The sequence below is a fragment of the Mauremys mutica genome, chromosome 2 (genome assembly GCF_020497125.1).
Source record: "Mauremys mutica isolate MM-2020 ecotype Southern chromosome 2, ASM2049712v1, whole genome shotgun sequence".
Lineage (NCBI taxonomy): Eukaryota > Metazoa > Chordata > Testudines > Geoemydidae > Mauremys > Mauremys mutica.
Genome location: NC_059073.1, coordinates 99,285,692 through 99,306,477, shown reverse-complemented (window position 1 = coordinate 99,306,477; position 20,786 = coordinate 99,285,692). Strand labels below are relative to the sequence as shown.

At 41.2% G+C, this 20,786-nt stretch overlaps 1 protein-coding gene across 5 annotated transcripts in view; it reads left to right on the top strand.

Annotated features, from left to right (window-relative positions):
- Positions 1-20,435, top strand: part of RTTN (rotatin) — a 175,401-nt gene extending 154,966 nt beyond the window's left edge. For 3 of the 5 annotated variants that reach the window (XM_045006473.1, XM_045006474.1, XM_045006472.1), the window contains exons 46-50: positions 1,480-1,682; positions 9,640-9,907; positions 17,240-17,343; positions 18,194-18,263; positions 19,989-20,435. In XM_045006473.1, coding sequence (XP_044862408.1) covers positions 1,480-1,682; positions 9,640-9,907; positions 17,240-17,343; positions 18,194-18,263; positions 19,989-20,071 — 728 coding nt within the window. In that variant the 3' untranslated portion in view covers positions 20,072-20,435. The remainder of the gene's footprint in view (positions 1-1,479; positions 1,683-9,639; positions 9,908-17,239; positions 17,344-18,193; positions 18,264-19,988) is intronic. The other 2 variants (XM_045006475.1, XM_045006476.1) reach the window with 2 other exon arrangements.
- The last annotated feature ends 351 nt before the right edge of the window (positions 20,436-20,786 follow it).

The following is a 20,786-nucleotide window of genomic DNA, read 5'->3' as shown; positions in this document are numbered from 1 at the left end:
TTTTCCCAACAGAATTAGCAACAATTGTACCAGTGGTCCACTGGTAAATTACAATCGGTGTAATATATTTAATTTGTTCACACAGTTGTTTCCAATTATTTTTTAGGGTAATACCTCCAAATTGTACATGAAATTCCTTTGTATCACATAGTCATCTTTTCTCTTATCCTTCCTATTTTAGTCTTACTGATGTAAAGTAGTGCCGATAAGTAACATGTAATAATTTTCTTTTGTACCACAAAATGCTGATCATTTTTTCCCTGTGACACTTTTTCATTTCTTCAGTAAAGGCAGAAGTTCTTCTCTCTAAAACTTGGGATAGTTGTCATTCACCTATAATAAACAGTGTTCCTGTTATTATTCTTCGATTTTGTGAATATAGCAAATTTTAGGAATTGTATTTTCCTTTATCTGTTAATAATGTCAGTGACAGATGAACCCCTGCTTTCCCCCAATATTTGATAAAGTCCACCTTTGCTAAACTAGGATTCAAATCCTTATATTCATATATTGGCTGAAGAGACGATTGAGGCAGATTTAATTTCTTTGACATGGAATCTCATACATTAGGTGTATAATATTGTCATAAATAAAGAGTATGTACTTTCTTTTTTTGTTCTTTTAATAAATTCTTTTCTTTTCTTTGGACTTGGTTAATTCCTTCTCTTGTGGAGATTCAAGGGAAGGGGAGGGGGGAAGAGTGAGTTCCTCCTGAGGATGATTCACAGAGTTGAATCGGTGTGTATCTCTCCAGAGTGGCTAGGAGAGAGGGAGGGGGGAAATGGGCTGCTTCCCTGTGTGTAGAGATTCAAGGAGTTTGAATCAAGGTATCTCTCTCTCAGAAGCAGGCTGGAGAGAGGGAAGGGGGGGAGGGGAACTGGCTGTTTCTCTCTCTCTGGTGAGATTCAAGGTGGTTGGATCTGTGTTCCCCAGGGAAAGTTCAGGGGAACAGGGAGTGTGCTAGACACTTAAAAACCTAGCTGCTGGCAGCAAGAACCAGATCTAAACTAGGATTTTAGTTTAGAGGAGTCCATGCAGGTCCCCATCTTGGAACCCAACAGCTCCAAGTGGGGGAGAAACCTATAACAAATATAAAGTGGACAAAAGACTATTTTCCCATTACAGTAGCATCTAGAAGTCCCAAGTAATATCAGGTTTCGTTTGTGCTGGGAGCTTTATAAACACATAGTGAAAGACAAGGCTTTGCCTGGAAAAACTTACTATCTAAATAGATCAGACAGACAGGGGCAGAGGTGAAATGTCTTGCCCAAAGTCACATAGCAGGTTAGCACCAGATCTGAGATTAAAACCCAAGTCTCCTGACTCCCAGCCACTTGCTCTATAGTCTAGCTGATGCTGTCTTTCTATAGATATAGTATATGCTGATTTCCCCCATCCAGCCTGGTCACTTTTTTAAATTTTGTAATAGTGAAGCAGTCTCATGTAAATGTTAATGATAACAATGTTTCATTCTTTAAGGCTGTGGTTCTCTTTGCTGGGCAAGCAGTGGACTGTCTCCATTTCAGACTGCACAGAGAAGCGCAACCAGCAACTCACTAATACACAGCATTATCAAGTTAGCTTCCCAAACACTAACTGAGAACAGCTCAATTCAGCGTATGGTCTTTACTCTTCTTTCCAACCTTGCTATTTCTCATGACTGCAAGGGTGTTATTCAAAAGGTAAGGTGGCAACACTATTTATTTCTATATTTTTTGAGCACCTAGAGAGCTGCAAGGTGCATCACTAAACTAAGACAAGACACGTTCTTGGCTCTTGAAGGCAAAAAATCTAAAGCCCAATCCAGCAAACACTTGCAGATATGAGTTACTTTGTGTATGTGTGGAGTCCCAAACATGTGAATGGGACATGTTTAAATATTTGCAGAATCAGGTTCCTACATTCAACATGACCTAATTAAGAGGGTGGGGGAGGGAAATGATAAAAGATGTCTATCTTATGATCATGACATGCTATACACTTGGTTATTCTCATAAGCAGTGTAATTCAGCAATTCTCAAACTTTTCCAAAATAGGGATACATCTTACTACGTGTCATGGACTACTTCTTATGCCTTTCACCAGACCATATTCCCATCATTTACAGTTGCGTAATATCCCAGAGGCAACTATAGGAAGAGTTATAATAGAAACGCATTTGAAAACTGTTAATTGCACAATATACTTTTTTTTCTTTCTCTCCTTTCTGTTCGTTTTTTCTTTCCCCCCTCCCCTCCCTTGCACATTCATCTCTGCTTAGTCCCCTTCTCTTCCTATGCATGTGTCCCTCTCATCTGTACTCTGTTCTCTCCTGCTTGTGGCTGGTAGCACCTGTCTCCCTTCTCCCTCTTTTATGTAGCAGTAGCCTCTAAGTAGAAGCAGCTACTTCTTCCCTGTTTACAGCTTGTTTTGCTTTGCTTTGCTTTGCTTTTCAGTGAAGAGTCTCGGGGGTTGTAAAAGCAGCTGGAAACAAGGAAGACCACCAAATGACCATCTAGTGCTCAGTCCATGGAGCGCAGTTTAGGATCTGCTTTGTATCTGATGGGAATCTTACTATAAATAGAGTAATAGATATGGGTGACATACTACTAGTCCATACAGTTGGACAGGCTCTTTCCAAAGAGCATCAGGGCTACTCTTTGCACTGAGCAAAGTTCCATTAAGGATTATTGTGGAGATGGGGGAACCTCAGAGTTTAACTATCAAATCCCAACAGAGAGTTGCCTTCTATTGCTGGAAATGGGAGAGGCTGGAAGTTCAGCTGCTGTTCCTCTACAATTGCATTATTCTAGACAAATCATGTTAAGAATCATACAATAGTATCATATGCATTAATCATAGTAGTAGTAATTTGGCACATTTATTTTAACACACTTACTAGAAAAGTTTTAAGACTATTTTTAAAAGTTTTCAATCCACTAAAATTTAAATTAATTTTTGAAAAGGAAAAGAGACTTGTAAAAGTCTCTTATGAGAGACACAAAGTGGGTGAGGTAATATCTTTTATTGGATCAACTTCTGTTGGTGAAGGGGACAAGCTTTGTAGCATCACAGAGGTCTTCCTCAGGTCTGAAGATGGTAACCAGAGTGTCACAGCTAAATACAAGGTGGAACAGATTGTTAAACATAAGGGGTTCACACATGTTGTAGGATACCACTTAAAAATGAAGTGGGCACTTAACACCTCTGCAGTCCTAGGACACAAAGGAGGGTTTATAGGCAGTAGTGTGTTCCAAATTGTAGTTGGTGAACCATAAAACCAGCTTCTATTAAGTTCCTGATTTTTAGTGACCAGCAGAGTTATGATGAGGGATGTTGCTGTATAGGAAGGTGGCATCCATGATGGCAAGGATGGTTTTCTGAGGAAGGTTGTTGATGATACAGAGTTTCTGGAGGAAGTCAGATGTATCCTGGAGGAAACTGTCCCTTTCTGTTGTTGAGTGATTTGAGGGTGGTTTCTAGGAGTCTTGATATTCATTCAGTAAGAGTGCTGCTGATATTCATTCAGTAAGAAGGGTCTGCCTAGGTTACCTTGTTTGTGTGTCTTGAGAAGCATGTGGAAGATCCCTGGGGTGATTTTTGTAGGGGAGGAGGCTACAGAGTTTATCTTTGAGTTGTTTAGGGAAGGATTTCATGATATCCTTAAATTACTGTGGTGTGGGATCTTCTTTGAGTTCTTTATCGTAGGTGAGGTCCAAGAGTTGTCAGCTGGCCTCTTTAATGTAGTTGTCATGACTGCATACCCTTTGTCTGGTGGTTTGATCACTATCTGGTGTTTGGATTTCAGGGACTGTACAGCTGTCCTCTTGGTGGTAGAGAGATTATGGTGGATGTCATTTTTGTTAAAGATTTCAGAGTTGATTATTTTTCCTGAAGCAATCAATATAATGATGATCAATTGTGTGCTTTTGTCCACTGAGCGGGGGTGTCCAGTCATGATATTTTTTTCTTGTAACTGAGAGAGGGGACATGGTTGTTGTGAGTGAATTATTTGAGGCAGAGTTGGTGAAAGAAATCTTCTAGTTCCACATGTTAGTATGGTATCAGGTTCTGTGGTGGGGCAGAAGTTCAAGCCCTTACAGAGTAAAGATAATTCATTTCATGTTAGGGGGAGTTCTAATCGGTTGATGTTGTCAAGGTGTCATTTGGTGTCAGTGTTGTGGGTCCTGGTGTTGTGGTTTCTACCAGAAGGGTCAATCTGTTGGTTGTGGAGTTGCTGAAATTGGTGTGTGTGGGTGTGTGTTTTTTGAATGGCTGTCATCAGGGTTTTTTTTGAGGGGGAGGTTATAGTTGTTTTAGGTTTCCTACAGTGCCTCCATGATATATATTTTTTTTTAGGAATATAAGAATGACCATACTGGATCAGACCAAGTCCATCTAGCCCAGTATCCTGTCTTCCAATAGCAGTTGGTGCAAGATGCTTCAGACTGAGTGAACAGAATAGGTCAATTTATCTAGTCATCCATCCCCTGTCATCCAGTCCCAGCTTCTTGCAGTCAAAGGTTTAGTGCCGAGATCCCCAAACTTTTTACTTTGTCCCTCTGCAACTCCTGGTGCCGGGAGTGGGGCCGCAGCTCTGTGAGGTGGGGACGCAGACAAGGGTAAGGGGGTCAAGGCTGGGGCCACAGCTGGAGGTGGGTACGGAGCCTGGACGCAGAGCCGGGAGCCCAGGCAGGGGCCAGCAGCAGCGGAGCTCCAGCTGTGCCCCCACCAGCATTCCTTGGTGCCCCCTAGAGGGGTGCGCCCCATGGATTGGGGACCTTGTTTAGGTCAGTCAGTGGCTCTGGGTGTCCCTATCTTCCATTAACTTATCTAATTCTTTTTTAAATTCAGTTATACTTGTGGCCTTCACTACATCCCCTGACAATGAGTTCCACAGGTTGACTGCATTATGTGGAGAAGTATTTCCTTATGTTTGTTTTAAACCAGCTGCTTATTAATTTCATTGAGTGTCAGACCCCTGGTTCTTGTGTGATGTGAAGGGGTAAATAACACTTCCTTATTAACCTTCTCTACACCATTCATGATTTTATAGACCTTATAATATCCTCCCTCAGCAGTCTCTTTTTCTATCTGAGAAGTCCCTGTCTTTTTAATCTCTCATATGGAATCTGTTCCATACCCGTAATCATTTCTGTTGCCCCTTCTCTGTACTTTTTGCAATTCTAATTTTTTTTTTGAGATGGGGTGACCAGAAATGCATGCAGAATTCAAGGTGCTGGTGTGCCATGGATTTATATAGTAGCATTATGATTTTTTTTCTTCTTATTTATCCCTTTCCTACTGGTTCCTAGCATTCTGTTAACTTTTTTTGACTGCTGCTACACATTGAGACGATATTTTCACAATGACTCCAAGATTTCTTTTTTGAATGGTAACAGCTAATTTTGTATTTAGAACTGGAATTTTTTTCCGGTGTGCATTACTTTGCATTTGTCGACATTAAATTTCATCTACCATTTTATTACCCAGGCACCCAGTTTTGTGAGATCCCTTTATAACTTTTTGCAGTCAAGTTTGGGCTTAACATATTGAGTAATTTTGTATCATCTGCAAACTTTGCCACTTAGGAAAAACTATTTCACTAGTAGGGTGCTGTAGCACTGGAATCGGTTACCTAGGGAGGTGTTGGAATCTCCATCCTTAGTGGTTTTTAAGGCTCGGTTTGACAAAGTCCGATCTGGGATGATTTAGTTGGGATTGGACTAGATGACTTCCTGAGGTCTCTTCCAACCCTAATCTTCCATGATTCTATGAGTTCACTATTCATTTCCTTTTTTCCAGATCATTTATGTACGTTTTGAACAGCACTGGTCCCCAGCTGGGAGACACCATTGTTTACTTCTGTCCATTCTGAAAACTGATAATTTATTCCTATCCTTTGTTTCCTGTCTTTTAACCAGTTACTTGTCCATGGGAGGACCTTCTCGCTTATCCCATGACTCCTTACTTTGTTAAGAGCCTTTGGTGAGGGACCTTGTCCGAGGCTTTCTTAAAATCCAAATACATTGGATCACCCTTGTCCTCATGCTTGTTGACACCTTCAAAGAATTCTAATAAACTGGTGAGGAATGATTTCCCTTTACCAAAGCCATGTTGACTCTTCACCAACATATGTTGATCGGTGTGTCTGATAATTCTGTTCTTTACTATAGTTTCAACCAATTTGCCTGATACTGCGATTAAGCTTGCCAGCCTGTAATTTCCAGGATCACCTCTGGAGCCCATTTTATAAATTGACATCACATTGGCTATCTGCCAGTCATGTGATACAGAGGTTAAATACCATAGTTGTTAGTTCTGCAATTTCATATCTGAGTTCTATCTGTTAGTCTATAAGGTGCCACAAAACTCTTTGCCGCTTTTACAGATCCAGACTAGCACGGCTACCCCTCTGATACTTGTCAGTCTGGAACAGTTTCTCAGATTGGTCACCTAAAAAGAATGGCCCTGGTGTGGGAATCTCCCTCACATCCTCTGCAGTGAAGACTGATGCAAAAAATTCATTTAGCTTCTGCACAAAGGCCTTGTCTTCCTTGAGTGCTCATTTAGCACCTCAGTGGGCCAGTAGCCCTTTTGATTGTTGGGCAGGATTCCTGCTTCTGATGTACTTCATTTCGCTGCTAGTTTTTGTCTTTTGCTAGTTGCTCTTCAAATTCTTTTTTGGCCTACCTAATTATACTTGACTTGCCAGAGTTTATGCTCCTTTCTGCTTTCTAGGATTTGGCTTCCAGTTTTTAAAGGAAATCTTTGTGTCTCTAACCACCTGTTTTGCTCTGTTGTTTAGCCACAGTGACATTTTTATGGTTCTTTTACTGTATTTTTTATTATTTATGTTATTTGGGGTATACATGTAGTTCGAGCCTCTCTTATGGTGGTTTTAAAAAGTTTCCATGCTGCTTGCAGGGATTTCACTCTTGTTACTGTTCCTTTTAATTTCTGTTTAGCTAGCTTCCTCCTTTTTTATGTAGTTCCCCTTTTTGAAGTTAAATGCTGCTGTGTTGGGTTTCTTTGGCATTTTCCCCTCTACAAGAATGCTACATTTAATTACATCATAATCGCTATTACTGAGAGGTTCACTTATATTCACCTGTTCAACCAGACTAAATCAAAAATTCCCTTGAGTCTTGTGGGTTCCAGGCATTAATGATGTCTAGAAATTTTATCTCTGCATCCCATTCTGAGGAAGCATATTCCCAGTCAATATAGGGATAGATTACATCCCCCATTATTATTGGATTTTTCTATTTTTGTAGGCTCTCTAATCTCCCTGAGCATTTCACAAATCACCATCATCGTGCTAGTCAGGTGGTCGGTATTGTACTCCTACTCTTATTTTTCAACCATGAAATTTCTATCCATAAAGATTCTATGGTACAATTCGATTAAGATTTTTACTATATTTAACTCTGTGCTTTCTTTCATATATAGTGCCACTCCTCCACAAGTGTGACCTGCTCTGTTAGTCCTATATATTTTCTTCCATTTTGTTGGATCATATGGTAATTTCTTGTTTGAGGTGCTACCTTCTGGAATGTGAGAGATGCTGGCGGTGGTTTCTCAGTTTTTCTGCAGACCTTCTAGAGAGCTGTTCAGCATATTTGGAGTTGTATGTGATGGTCAGAAGGTTATAGATGGTGAGCCGTCTGGGGATAACGTTTTATTTCTTGCATTTGCTCAGGAAGTAGATGTCACTGTTGAGTTTGGTTTCCTTCTTCATGTTATGGTGTTTCTATTTTAAACAGCAAAATTAAAAGTCTTCCATTGTTATAGCCATAGTCCCAAGACATGAGACAGACAAGGTGAGTGAGGTAAGATTTTTATAGCAGTCAGTATATATTAGAAGAAGCTGTTCATGATTAAATAAGAAGATAAACTTTTGGTAGTGTCATTTGATTTATCTGTCTTAGAGACACAGTGGTAATTAAAAAGAAAAATACACTTTTAGAGAGGATAGCACCTAAATAAAGTACTTTTACACATCAGTGGAGTTCTTGTTTAGTTATATAGGTTTAAGGGTTGTTTTTTTTCTTTTCCCTTATTCAGGTGTATGCTGAAAAGTTCTAATTTCATTCTTTTGAATTTTGCTTTATTTTGCTAGCTTTCATTGTATTAGATTATAAACTCTTTGGGACAAGGACCTTGTCTTACTACGTACAGAGACTAGCACAGTGAGGCTCCAATGCTGACTGGAGCTTCTGGTGGTACTGAAATATAAATTGTCTTTGGCACTGATGCCCCAAAAGCTGGAAATAAAACATGTTTGGTGTTATCTGGTTGTATTTTATTTAATGTCTTTGCAGAGTCCTTTCCAAATTAAGATTATATTATTACTGGTGCCCCTTTGTGATTAAGTTGCTGTGTTCTTAATCTCGCCTTTCTCCATGTGCTGTCAATGTACAGTACTGCACTTGAAGCTAATTTTTTGTTTGAAAATAAAATAATTAGCATAATCATGTATACAGCTCAGTATATTTAGAAATGAATTATATTGAAATGACTCGTATATCAGTGTTTCTTTTTCTGGGAAAGTTTTCCTGTTGGAAGATATCTCTCTAGCCTTTTTTTTTTTTTTTTTACTGTGAGAGCAGCTATCTGTCTAGTGAAAAGATTTGACTGTGGTTTTCTCTCCAGAGCTTATCCTTTGCTTTGGCTACAAAGGTTCACTAGTTGAATGATTTTTCCCTCCTCCCTACCATCTGAGTGCTGCTGTCACATCCTACTGGGGTTGAACTACATTCCCTTGTGAGAGAATTAACTCATCACTATTCTACTTCATGTGATCAAAGCCAAGAAGAGTCTATCAACAAGATAAAAATGTTTTGTTTTGTTGATTTAACAACTACCATAATGTGTTACCACTTCAGATCTGAAAGGAGTGACACACTCAGCTACAGACCCTCCTTAGGGTGGAGACCAACAAGCCAGACCCTCTCTCCCATGCAATGATAGAGTAGGGCTTCCATCTGCTCTAGAGCTCCTTAAAGTGGACGTAGAGTTTTTTGATACCATGACCAATGCCAGATCAAGCAAATCAAAGAGTCTCTGGGGCATCTCCAGCACTGAGGAAGCTATGTTCAGGAGAATGGAGGTTTCATAGCAGCTGCACAGAAAAGAAGGTCAACAAAGGATGGTTACTGACAGTGGGAGGAGTGGGCAAGCTCTTTGTTACACTTTGTTTCTAGAACATTAGGGTAGATGATGCACTTTCCTGTAATGGCCAAGAAGTTCATGCCCTTTCACCACACTTTATTTTCTTAAATGCTAATCTAACAACTTTCTTGAAATGTAAGTAAAATGTACATACTGTTTTGATTTTTATGTCTGCAGATTGAGAGGGTCATGTGAGCCAATGAACTGAGAATGAGACACTGTAACTCTTAAAACTGTTTAATTTGACAGATCACCAAGAAAAATGCCGGTAGTCATTGACACAATAAGAAGCACTTAGTTTTGAAACACTTTTTTTTTGCTATCACAAAATATTGCCGAAGATATGTTTTGAATAATATGGACGTAGGAGACTAACAGTGGGAACGTGGGACAGGTAGACTGGTACACTGGCTACATGGAGGGTGTGTGTGAAAGCAATGTTACTTAGCAATGAAATAATACTGTGTATTTTCTCTCTTCTGACAGAGTAACTTCTTACAGAACTTTTTGTCTCTGTCATTGCCAAAAGGAGGAAATAAAAGCCTTAGTACATTGGCTAGCCATTGGCTAAAGCTGCTATTGAATATATCCTTTGGAGAAGATGGACAGCAGATGATCATGAAGCTAAATGGTGGTTTAGACCAGCTGTTGGAGATGAGCAAATACAAACACAAGAGTAGTCACCATATAGTCCTCCTTATTCTGCACAACATCTGCTTTAGTCCAACTAACAAGCCCAAGATACTTGCTAATGGTATATATCCAAATGATATCTAAACTCTCGTATTTTATTGTAATTTCGAGTACTGACAGAAAATCCAGTATATTGTTTACAAAAGCATTTTTTATTAAGTGAAGTGCTCAGTACTCTAACAAAATTTTGGGAAATTAACATAGTTCTTCCAGTTTTTGTGGTTTATAAAGAATACTATAGCAAATATATCAGATAGCTAAAATTATTTTTATTGGTTCTTCTTCAAGTGCTGGTCCCAGGGGGTATTCACTCTGAGTGCACATGTGCTCCAGGCACGCCGGGACCAGAAATCCTTCAATAGCAATGTCCAGTGGTTCATGCCTGCACTCTTCACCTCGTGCTTTCAGTTGAGGGAATAAGGGGTGGCCCAGGTCGACCTGCCTGTCCATTTCCTTTTCTACCACTCCTGGTCTGGGATAGAAACCTCTTGTGTCTATAGCCTTTAGTTTGCTCTAAGCTCTAACCTGTGAATACTGTAAATAGTTTAATTATTTTAAAAGATTTAGCATTTAATTTGTTAGTCATTTTAGCAGGGAGCAGGGAATGTATACCCCCAGTTATTCCTCCAGTGCTTAGGACACTTTTATGTCCAAGGTCCTTGCTTTGTCTCACCTCTGGTCTTCCCATTAAGCAATCCACACAAGAGCTGCCTGTACTGGCTTGGGAATCACACATCCCATCAAAGAGTGAGACCTGCTGTTCCTTCTCCTCTTGGACTAGGCAGTCTTGGGAGTTTAGATTTTGACAACATCTGATGGAGCTCTCCATGAGACCGTAATTGGATCTGGGACCCTTCTGCTCTCTGCCTCACCATCTGGTGCCTCCAGCTTGGCAGCAGCACAACCCTTAGCAGGTCTAGAGACCCTATGAATCAGAATCATAAAGAGGGTAAGGAGATACACGCTCAAAAGAAGTCAGACAAAATCAGCTCAGCAGTCCTGGAAGAAGAGAGCTGCTTCTTCCTTTTCCTTTGGGTCCAAATATGACTCCGTGCCCTGGAATGGGTATATCGGAGCTCACAAGGAACATAGGCCACTCCCTGCCGCTGCAGGTCCGTGCTGGGGCTGGTGCGGAGAGGCGCCTCTCCCCACCGCAGCAGGTCCATGCTGGGAGAGAGGTGCTTCTCTCTGTCGCATCTCTGAGCCCCTGCATAGGGCTTAATAGGAAACTGCACAGCCACGCAGCCTAGAGGGAACTTAAGTTGGCACCTGGTCTGCCAGCATCTCAGATCCCTCTAGAGCAGGGTATAGCCAGAGAAGCTCATATCGCTGGATCCACCAACAGCTTCTTCATATTCTCTGGGTGAGACAGTGATGGTCTCCCCCTGTCCTCCAGATGACTAAAGGCAGTACCAGGAATTTACACATAAGCTCTTGGACATTCTCCTGTTGACTGCTACCTCCAAAGTGGCACTCCCCATGAATGAAGCTATTTTGGACCTGGTGTATCCTCTGAGGATATTGAACGAGATACACCAACTTGGCTGAAGCAGGTCCAATACTCTTACCTGATTCATCTCATTTGCAGACCGGCCTTGCTCATCTGCTGTCTTGGGATTCCAGTCCAACACTCTGTCCTGACATAACTCATCATCCAACTCAGAGCTTGGCTCCTCAATGGTTCTCAGGGATAGGGGTTCCATGTTCAACAAAGGTATAATAAGTCCTATTTAAAAGAACAAAGAGCTCTACTAGAAATACTTACCTTAAAAAAATGGAAGCGATTTCACCATTGGTGTACCTAGCAACAGTGTTCATCAGTTTATTCTTCCCACTCCACTGTTCCTGATTGTGTTGGATTTTAAAAAATCAGGTCTTTGCATGAGTTCTGTCAGAGTTCATTCGGTGATAATTACAGTCTTTCATTCCCCTGTGCAGGAATTCTCAGTCTTTTTCAACCCATAGTAGGATTCATTAAAGGGTCGGTTACCCTTATTCCACAAATCGAAGAACCTACTCCTATATGGGATTTGAACTTGGTCCTTAATAGTCTTATCAAACCTTCTTTGAGCTGCTAGCTAAGTGTTCTCTGCTGCACTTATCTATCAAAATGGCATTCTTAGGGGCCATTACTTCTGTTCAGAGTTGGGGAACGGAGAGCATTAACGGCTGATCCCTTGCCACCACTACCATGTTTTATTGTTTTCTTCAAGCGTAATGTATCATGACACCCACATCCCAAGTTCATACCTAAAATACCCTCCAATTTTCAAATTGACCAAGTTATCCACCTTCCTGTGTTTTTTTCCCCAAAGCTACAGGGATTTAGAGAGAGAACTGCCCTGCATACCTTGGACATTAGAAGGATGTTAGCCTTTCATTTGGACAGAACCAAACCATTTTTAAAGTCTTCTGGACTTTTTATCTCAGTTACGTACAGATCTAAACAATCCACAGTCTCCATCCAAAGACTTTCAAAGTGGGTTTCCAGTTGTAACAAGCAAGAATACAAGGCTGCTAATATTCAGCTCCCCTGGTGAATAATAGCTCATTCTACAAAATCCCAAACTACCTCCATGGCAATATTAAAAAATGTAACAATTGAAGTAATTTGCAATGCGGCAACCTGGGCATCAGTGCACACTTTCCCCAAACACTGCTCACTGGTATGCTCCTCTATGTCAGGTGCTGCTGTTGGAATGGCAGTATTAGATCCAGCTCTGAATCCCCCAACTCCTTCAGGGGATGCTGCCCAGGAGTAGCCTGAAGTGGATCACACATAGGGACAATACTCTGAGAAGGAGAGGTTATTCACCCTCCAACGCATCATCAGGGATCTACAACCCATCCTGGACAATGATCCCACACTTTCACAGGCCTTGGGTAGCAAGCCAGTCCTCGCCCACAGACAACCTGCCAACCTGAAGCATATTCTCACCAGTAACTGCACACCGCATCATAGTAACTCTAGCTCAGGAACCAATCCATGCAACAAACCTCGATGCCAACTCTGCCCACGTATCTACACCAGCGACACCATCACAGGACCTAACCAGATCAGCCACACCATCACCGGTTCATTCACCTGCACGTCCACCAATGTAATATACACCATCATATGCCAGCAATGCCCCTCTGCTATGTACATCAGCCAAACTGGACAGTCTCTAAGGAAAAGGATAAATGGACACAAATCAGATATTAGGAATGGCAATATACAAAAACCTGTAGGAGAACACTTCAGCCTCCCTGGCCACACAATAGCAGATCTAAAGGTGTCCATCCTGCAGCAAAAAAACTTCAGGACCAGACTTCAAAGAGAAACTGCTGAGCTTCAGTTCATCTGCAAATTTGACACCATCCACTCAGGATTAAACAAAGACTGTGAACGGCTTGCCAACTACAGAACCAGTTTCTCCTCCCTTGGTTTTCACACCTCAACTGCTAGAACAGGCCTCATCCTCCCTGATTGAACTAACCTCGTTATCTCTAGCTTGCTTCTTGCTTGCATATATATACCTGCCCCTGGAAATTTCCACTACATGCATCCGACGAAGTGGGTATTCACCCACGAAAGCTCATGCTGCAAAACGTCTGTTAGTCTATAAGGTGCCACAGGATTCTTTGCTGCTTTTACAGATCCAGACTAACACGGCTACCCCTCTGTTACTTGTCACCTTGTGCAGTAACTGGAGTTCCTTGAGATGTGTCCCCCTATGGATGCTCCACTATCCACCCACCTTCCCCTTTGCTTCGGAGTTTTGTCTCAAGGGATTTTGTAGTAGAGAAGGAGTTGAAGGCAGTTTGCCCACACAGTTCTTTATATCCTTGTTACGGGACACGATGATGTCTGGAGCTGATGCACAGGTCAAACAGGCACTGAAATAAAAAATACCTGATCAAAGGCACATGGGGTGCACATGCATCTGAAGTGAAGCACTCACAGGGATACACATCTCGAAGAATTCCAGTTACTGTGAGTATCCTCCCCTTATCCTGGATTATCTTCTCTCCGTAGTCATAGGGCCTGTCCATCAGCTCATTGAGGTTCCCTTTAGCAGCTATTAATGCCTTTCATCATCTGAGAGAGAACTGCTCAGTTTTCACCCAGCTCACAACTGTAAGGTACGTAAGAGGCATTGTCAGAACATTCCTGTCAGTATCAAGACCTACTCCTGCTTGAGATCTAAACCTTGTACTATCAGCATTTATTAACCCATCATTTGAATCCTTGGCCTCCTGTTCCCACTTACACTTACCAATGAAGCTGGTCTTCCTGACAGTTATCACCACAGCCAGGAGCATGTGTGCTCTGAGCCCTTATGGCAGACCCATCTGATATGATCTCTCATAAAGAGAAAGTATCCCTCAGACTGCATCCCAAGTTTATCCCCAAAAATCCTTCTGACTTTCACTTGAAGATGATGATTTGGCTACCTCTATTTTACCTGAAACCTCTCAACACTAGGGAAAACCGAAAACTCCATTCTCTAGATGTACACAGAGCTCTGGTGTTCTGTCTAGGCAGATCTTGAGAAGATCTCTGAGGTTATTCATCTGCATTGCTGAGCAATGAATGGAGAGGCAATATCTTCCCAAAGGGCCTTAAGATGGATTTCCAATGGCATCGTCCTCTATCAGCTTGCAGAAGCCCTTCCTCCTCAGTCTGTCAAGTCTCATTCTACCAGAACTCAAGCCTCTCTAGGAAAACTGTAGGGTGACAACTAGGGGCTCCATTCACACACTTATCAGGCTCTATGCTCTGATTCAAGCCTTGGCTGAGGATGCTTCCTTTGGTTCAGCAATCCTAAAAAGTGTTGTGCAGAGTATTTCCTTGCACCTACTTTGTCAGTAAGCACTGCTTGGGAGTCACCCACAATGAATACCCATAGGCACCAGCTGAGACAGTTACCTTATAGTAACTGGAGTTCTTCATGATGAGTGATCCGTGTAGATATTCACAACCCCTCCTCCTTCCTCTCTGCTCAACTGAGATGATTCATGGTAAAGTAGGAACTGTTGAGAGGGAGACGATCTGTGCCACCCTTCATTTGAAAGCATGAGGAGTTGAATGGTGGACACATGGACCAACGGACACTGCTTTTGAATAATTTCTGGTCCTAAGTGCACAGACTGCATGTGCATCCATAGTGAATGCCCAAAAAGACCACGCATCTGAAAGAATTTCAGTTCCTATAAGGTAAGTAAATTCCCTTTATTCTGAGATCTTGCTATTTTGAAATTACAATAATACAACTTGAATGAGAAGGTTTTAACTAGACACTAAAATGGGAGACCATGCTTTCCTATTAAAAGGAAGTGAGGAGGAGCCCTGTGCCTCAAACATTTTAGCTTTTAAATAATCTGGTTTAGAAATACAATTTAAAAAAAAGAAGCTTCTGAGTTAGTTATGAATTCTGTCTTTCAATTATACAAACCTAGACTATGCATATTTCCTATACCCCCCAGAAATCTGTGCCTCTGAGGTCAAGTCATGCCACTTTTCTCCAGATATACCAGGGGTTCCCAAACTTGGTTCGCGGCTTGTTCAGGGTAAGCCCCTGGTGGGCCGTGAGATGCTTTGTTTACCTGAGCATCTGCAGATATGGCCGCTCGCAGCTCCCAGTGGCCACGGTTCACCATTCCCGGCCTATGGGACCTGCGGGAAGCGGCACAGGCCTGGCCACCACTTCCCGCAGCTGGGAGCTGCAAGCTGTCATACCTGCGGGCGCTCAGATAAAGCGTCCTGTGGCCCGCCAGGGGCTTACTCTGAACAAGCCGCAAACCAAGTTTGGGAACCCTGAGATATACTGATCCACTCATGTACTATAGGGATGAATATGGCATAAATGCTTACTGTAGCGAGATAGAAACTCTCTTTCGTAGTTTGTAGAGGCCAAGACTACTTAGACAGGATGCTCCACTCTTTCCTAATGAAGTTCCCAGTAGCTTCCAACTGAAGCTGTTCTCAAATTTTTCCAGATCTTTGTTGAATGTCTTTGATAAATAATCATTACTCAACTCCATAGTCTACCCCAGGGGTTGGCAACCGGCACGTAAGCCGATTTTTGATGGCACGCGGCGTGGACTGAGCTGCTCAGCCCGCTGACGCTCTGGGGTTCCCGCTGCTGGCCCCTTGCCAGCCGGGGCCCTGCCTCTGGTCCCACTCAGCGCCCGCTGCTGCCTTGGGTGAAGGAACCCCAGGCTGGCAGTGGGCTGAGACCCTGGCTGGCAGGAGCCAGCGGCCGAAACCCCAGAGCAGGGCGGGATGAGCCGCTCAGTCGCTGCTTTGGGGTTCCCGCTGCTGGCCCCTTGCCAGCCGGGGTCCCCCGTCGCAACCCCACTCACCTTGCTTCCGGTTGGAGTTCCAGCGCAGGCCCCCTGCCAGGCAGAGTCCAGTCCTCTGGCCCTGCTCAGCCCTACCAGCCACCAGCTCCACTCACCTCAGCTGCCAATCTGGAGTTCCAGATGGTTAACAGCTGATCACTCAGAAGCCTGTGTGCAGCTTAAAGTAGTCAAATACATGCCAGACATTGGAAAACTCAGCAAGGAAAAGCAAGGGCAAGGATCACACTAAACTGATGATAAGATCTGCATTTTAATTTAATTTTAAATTAAGTTTCTGAAACAATTTGAAAACCTTGTTTATTTTATCTATAACAGTAGTTTGGTTATATATTATAGACTTAGAGAGAGACTTCTAAAAAACGTTAAAATGTATTACCAACATGCAAAGCCTTAAATTAAAGTGTATACATGAAGACTCGGTACAGCACTGCTGAAAGGTTGCCAACCCCTGGTCTACCCAGTGCATTTGTATTGTGGGGTGAGCAGTCAGATGCATTGAATAAGTAGACCAAATGGCTTTCATTCCACTTAAAGCCCAGAGGTAAACTTTGGAGATGAGAGAATCTGAGAAGGTTAAGGCAAAAAATGTGACAGTAGTGAAATCAAGCAGGTGGTAACCACTGTAAAAATTGGCACAATGTCTTAATTCTATCCCATTGGTACTGTATATATGCCTATCAGGTGTTTAAAACAGCTTAATATGTAGTATCTCTTGTGTGGTTCAATATTTATGTGCAACAGTCAGCTAAGCATGTTGTAGGGGCTATAATTTAAAACGCCCATTCTTTTATGGCTTAATCTTAATTTTTAGTGTAGACTATATTTTGGTGCTTATATTTATTAACATTATTTTATAGTGCTTACAAGTATGCTAGGTACTTATTCATATTAAACCATCTGATTATATAAACCTTGTATTTGTTGTGCCATAGCAATATTTATCATGGAAATAGAGACAAATTGCCAGAATAAGAACATTTCATAGGTGGAAATCTATCATAATGTGTTTTGCTAGTCTTTGTGTATGCTTTTGTTTTCTTATTAGATAAAGCTATTGCAGTGCTATCTGCTTGTTTAGAAAGTGACAGCCTCACTGCTCAGAGAATAGGAGCAGCTTCACTTTGGTCTTTGCTCCACAATTATCAGAAGGTTAGTATTTGGAAAACACTTCCTATTCAAAAAAAAAAAATCAAAGCACTTAACCTGCAGTAATTATAGTTATATCCTTATAACATTTTTGCTATAATGTTGATCTACTACAAGTTAGATGTGCTGTAAAATGTATCCTCTATGTACAATTATAAAATTAGGCCCCAGTTCTGCAACTTGTTCAGCCTGGGCAGACACCCATACCTGGGCAGATCCCATTGAAATGAATGAAGCTCCATGCAGATGTAGGGATCTACTTCCAAAGAACAAGTTGCAGGATTGGGGCCTTAATAAATAAAAACCTACTCACTGGAAGATTCACATCCTTTAAAATTATTTTTAATTAAAATTAAATCACTAGTTTTCCTTTAAGAAGAGATATATAAAGGAGGGACACATTATTTTTCACATCAACCTAAGTAACATGATAGTGTTCTTGTAAGTTATCATGTAGCTTCTGAGATATGCTGATTACAATATGACATTTTTATTGCTTTAGAAGTCACACAATATATGCCTTTTTGTACTGTGCTTTTTTTACCATGAAGTTTGCAAGAATGTCATTTGTGTTTGCCAATTTAATATTCCAAGCAATACTTACTGACACACCAAGCCATGGCTTGGGAAATGGGTTCCATTATTGCTGCAATTCATTGCTTGCCTGTTTATTTTTCACAAATGCAGTATACATGATGATATAATCACTTGTTGAACTGTTAAATTCTTGAATGCTATATTCTGTTGGCTTGCTGCCAAAAAATAGCTGCGGGTTGAAGACATAGCCTGATTTTAAGAGCATCAGCATGTGGGAATAAATGTAGTTATTGGATTATTCTTATTTGTGCTACAGGCAAAAGTGACTTTGAAGAATCCATCAATAAAGAGAAGAGTAGATGAGGCTTATTCTTTAGTAAAGAAAAGTAAGTTATTGGAGAATTTAGTTTCCATCTCAAAGGAGTAACAGCCATTCTGTAATTTTTCTGTGAAAAGAAATCATTAATACACTATAGTGCTCTGCAGTACAAGAGAAAGGAAGCATTTTCTTGTGTTGTAAGCTTTTTCTAAAATGTGGGGTTCTGCTTGATGATCCTTTTAAATCCACATGTGCTTTACTGTTCGGCATCTCCCCACCCCCCTCCAAAAAAACCTTCTGGTGACAAATTGTAAATAAGATTTGTGCGGTGGTAATTGCTAAGGATTAGTCTGCGAGATACATTTGATTGTGCTGGCAGCAAAACGATTTTGTTGCCACAGACTTTCTCTGTGCTAAAACCTTGTATTTTGGTGATAAGAACCACTGCCCAGTTAGAACTGACCTCACTTAACCTTGCTGAATTCAGCTACACAGGAAAGACCAGAATACTGTGCTATCCTGACAGTACTGCTCTGTAAATTGGCTGGTTTTTACTTTGACTTTTTAAAAGCATGTTGACTGTTTTAAGAAATTGTAATTAGCTATAATTTGGACAGCTTTTACATAATAGATAACTGTACTTGCAAGCAGTCCAAAAAAAGATCAAAAGCATTTCTAATTGGACATTTCTCTGAGCAGCACTGTGGAGTGGGGTTGTAGCTACAGTAGCTAATATGTGGGCACATTTGTTCTGCTCATTTTCATTGGGACCCTGCTCCTGCAAAGACTTACGTGCATGCTTACCTTTAAGCACCCGAGCACTCCTAGTGAGTTCAGTCAGGCTGTACATGCTCTTCAGTACACATACACATCATTGCACAATTGGGGCTAAATTGCCATATTTGTTTACAAGACAGAGTGGCCAGCAAATGGCTGCTAAATTCAGATGATATTTGTTTTATTTTGGAGTAGACTAGCCCTGGTTAGATGGATTTTTGCCAGGATATCTGATGACCATCCTGTGTTAGGAAATACATTTTAAATTCTATATAATGAATGTACAGTGGTTTTCTTTCCACTCATTTGTGTATTGTGTTCTGTTCGTACTGTTCCAGCTTATTCATTCAGTAGGTTAAAAGTACTTGCAATCGGAATGTCTTGTTTGCCTGGCAAAATCATTGTACCTTACAGTACTTTTGTATGTCCATAGAGCTATATAAAAACTGCATATGCTGCTGAGAAAGCTTTCATGACTTTACAAGGCTGAGCAGGCTTCCAACTAGGAGAGTGAGTGGGAATATACTGATTAGGGCACCTTAGAAATCCTTTTAGAGTGCAGGTGGCTCGTCTTCTGAAGTGCATTAGTAGCCTTGTTTTAGCCTTGTCCTTCCCCACTCTACCGTGTGCTCTGGAGGAGTTGTTGTAGAAGCATAGTCTCATTCATGCTGAGGCAACTGCCAAGGATAAACTGGTTGGAGCCTGAGCAAAGGCTCGTTTGCCTTCCTTATCCCACTTGATTGGAAATTTCCAAGGGTATTGTATTAGTAAATGTTATGTAATGTCTTTTTTGTAGAAACAAAGACAGCAATATGAAATGCCAGTACAGGATATTGCTGTAAAATATTTGAGGGGAACACAACTGCCAATTTTTTGTGCGGATTATAAAATGTGTGCATTAGCAAGAGGCTCTTGAATCTGTGGGTTTGATGTAACCTTTGAAGTACTAGTATGTGAAATATTGAAAGGTAATAGAAAAGCTCTGAAGTCTTGGGTTTTTTTTTTTCCTCTTTAGCTCTTTCACAGCCAGAAGGAAACCAGCTAAAAGCCTATCACTTAAAATGTCTAGAGAATCTAGTGAGACTTCTCAATAGTTAATGACTGTTGGTGAGTTCTCATGTTGAAGGTGGATTGCTTACTCCATGGAAGACTGGAATTTAAAGAAAAGATTTCTAATGCTGAGATTTGTGGAGGCATCGTGTCACAGAAAAAATGTACTACGTCTTTGGGAAGGGAGTTGATCACCTAACACCAAAGAAATAATATAGATTATGGTTGAAACAGCATATATTGTATTCCCAATGGGAAATTGTGGTGATACTGCATCTGGGAAATGCAAAAGGAGAATGAGAACATGGGGGTGGGGGGAGAGGAGGAAAGAGTATAAGAAATTAATAATTTTATTAAATTATGTGTTGAAATTATTACTGGAAAATATTAGTGGTTGGTTTGAATCCATCTAAATAAAGTTTTTTATTAAAATAAATTTTAGTTGTGGATCATAATTTATAGATGAGTGTAAAACATGAAAAAGGAAGGAATACAACTCCTCACTTAAAAGAGGGGTGTGTAAATTTTTACATCTGCTGTGCTGAGATACCCTGGTATATCATAATGGTTAGGTGTCTGACAGCAAGAGTAAATCTTAATTCTTCTTCAAGCGCTTGCTCATATCTATTCCAATTAGGTGTGTGTGCGTGCCACGTGCACAGTCGTCAGAATGTTTTTCCCCTAGCAGCACCCGTTGGGTCAGCTGTGGAGCCCCCTGGAGTGGCGCCTCAGTTCCTTCTTACTGCCCATGAGAGTCGTTGGA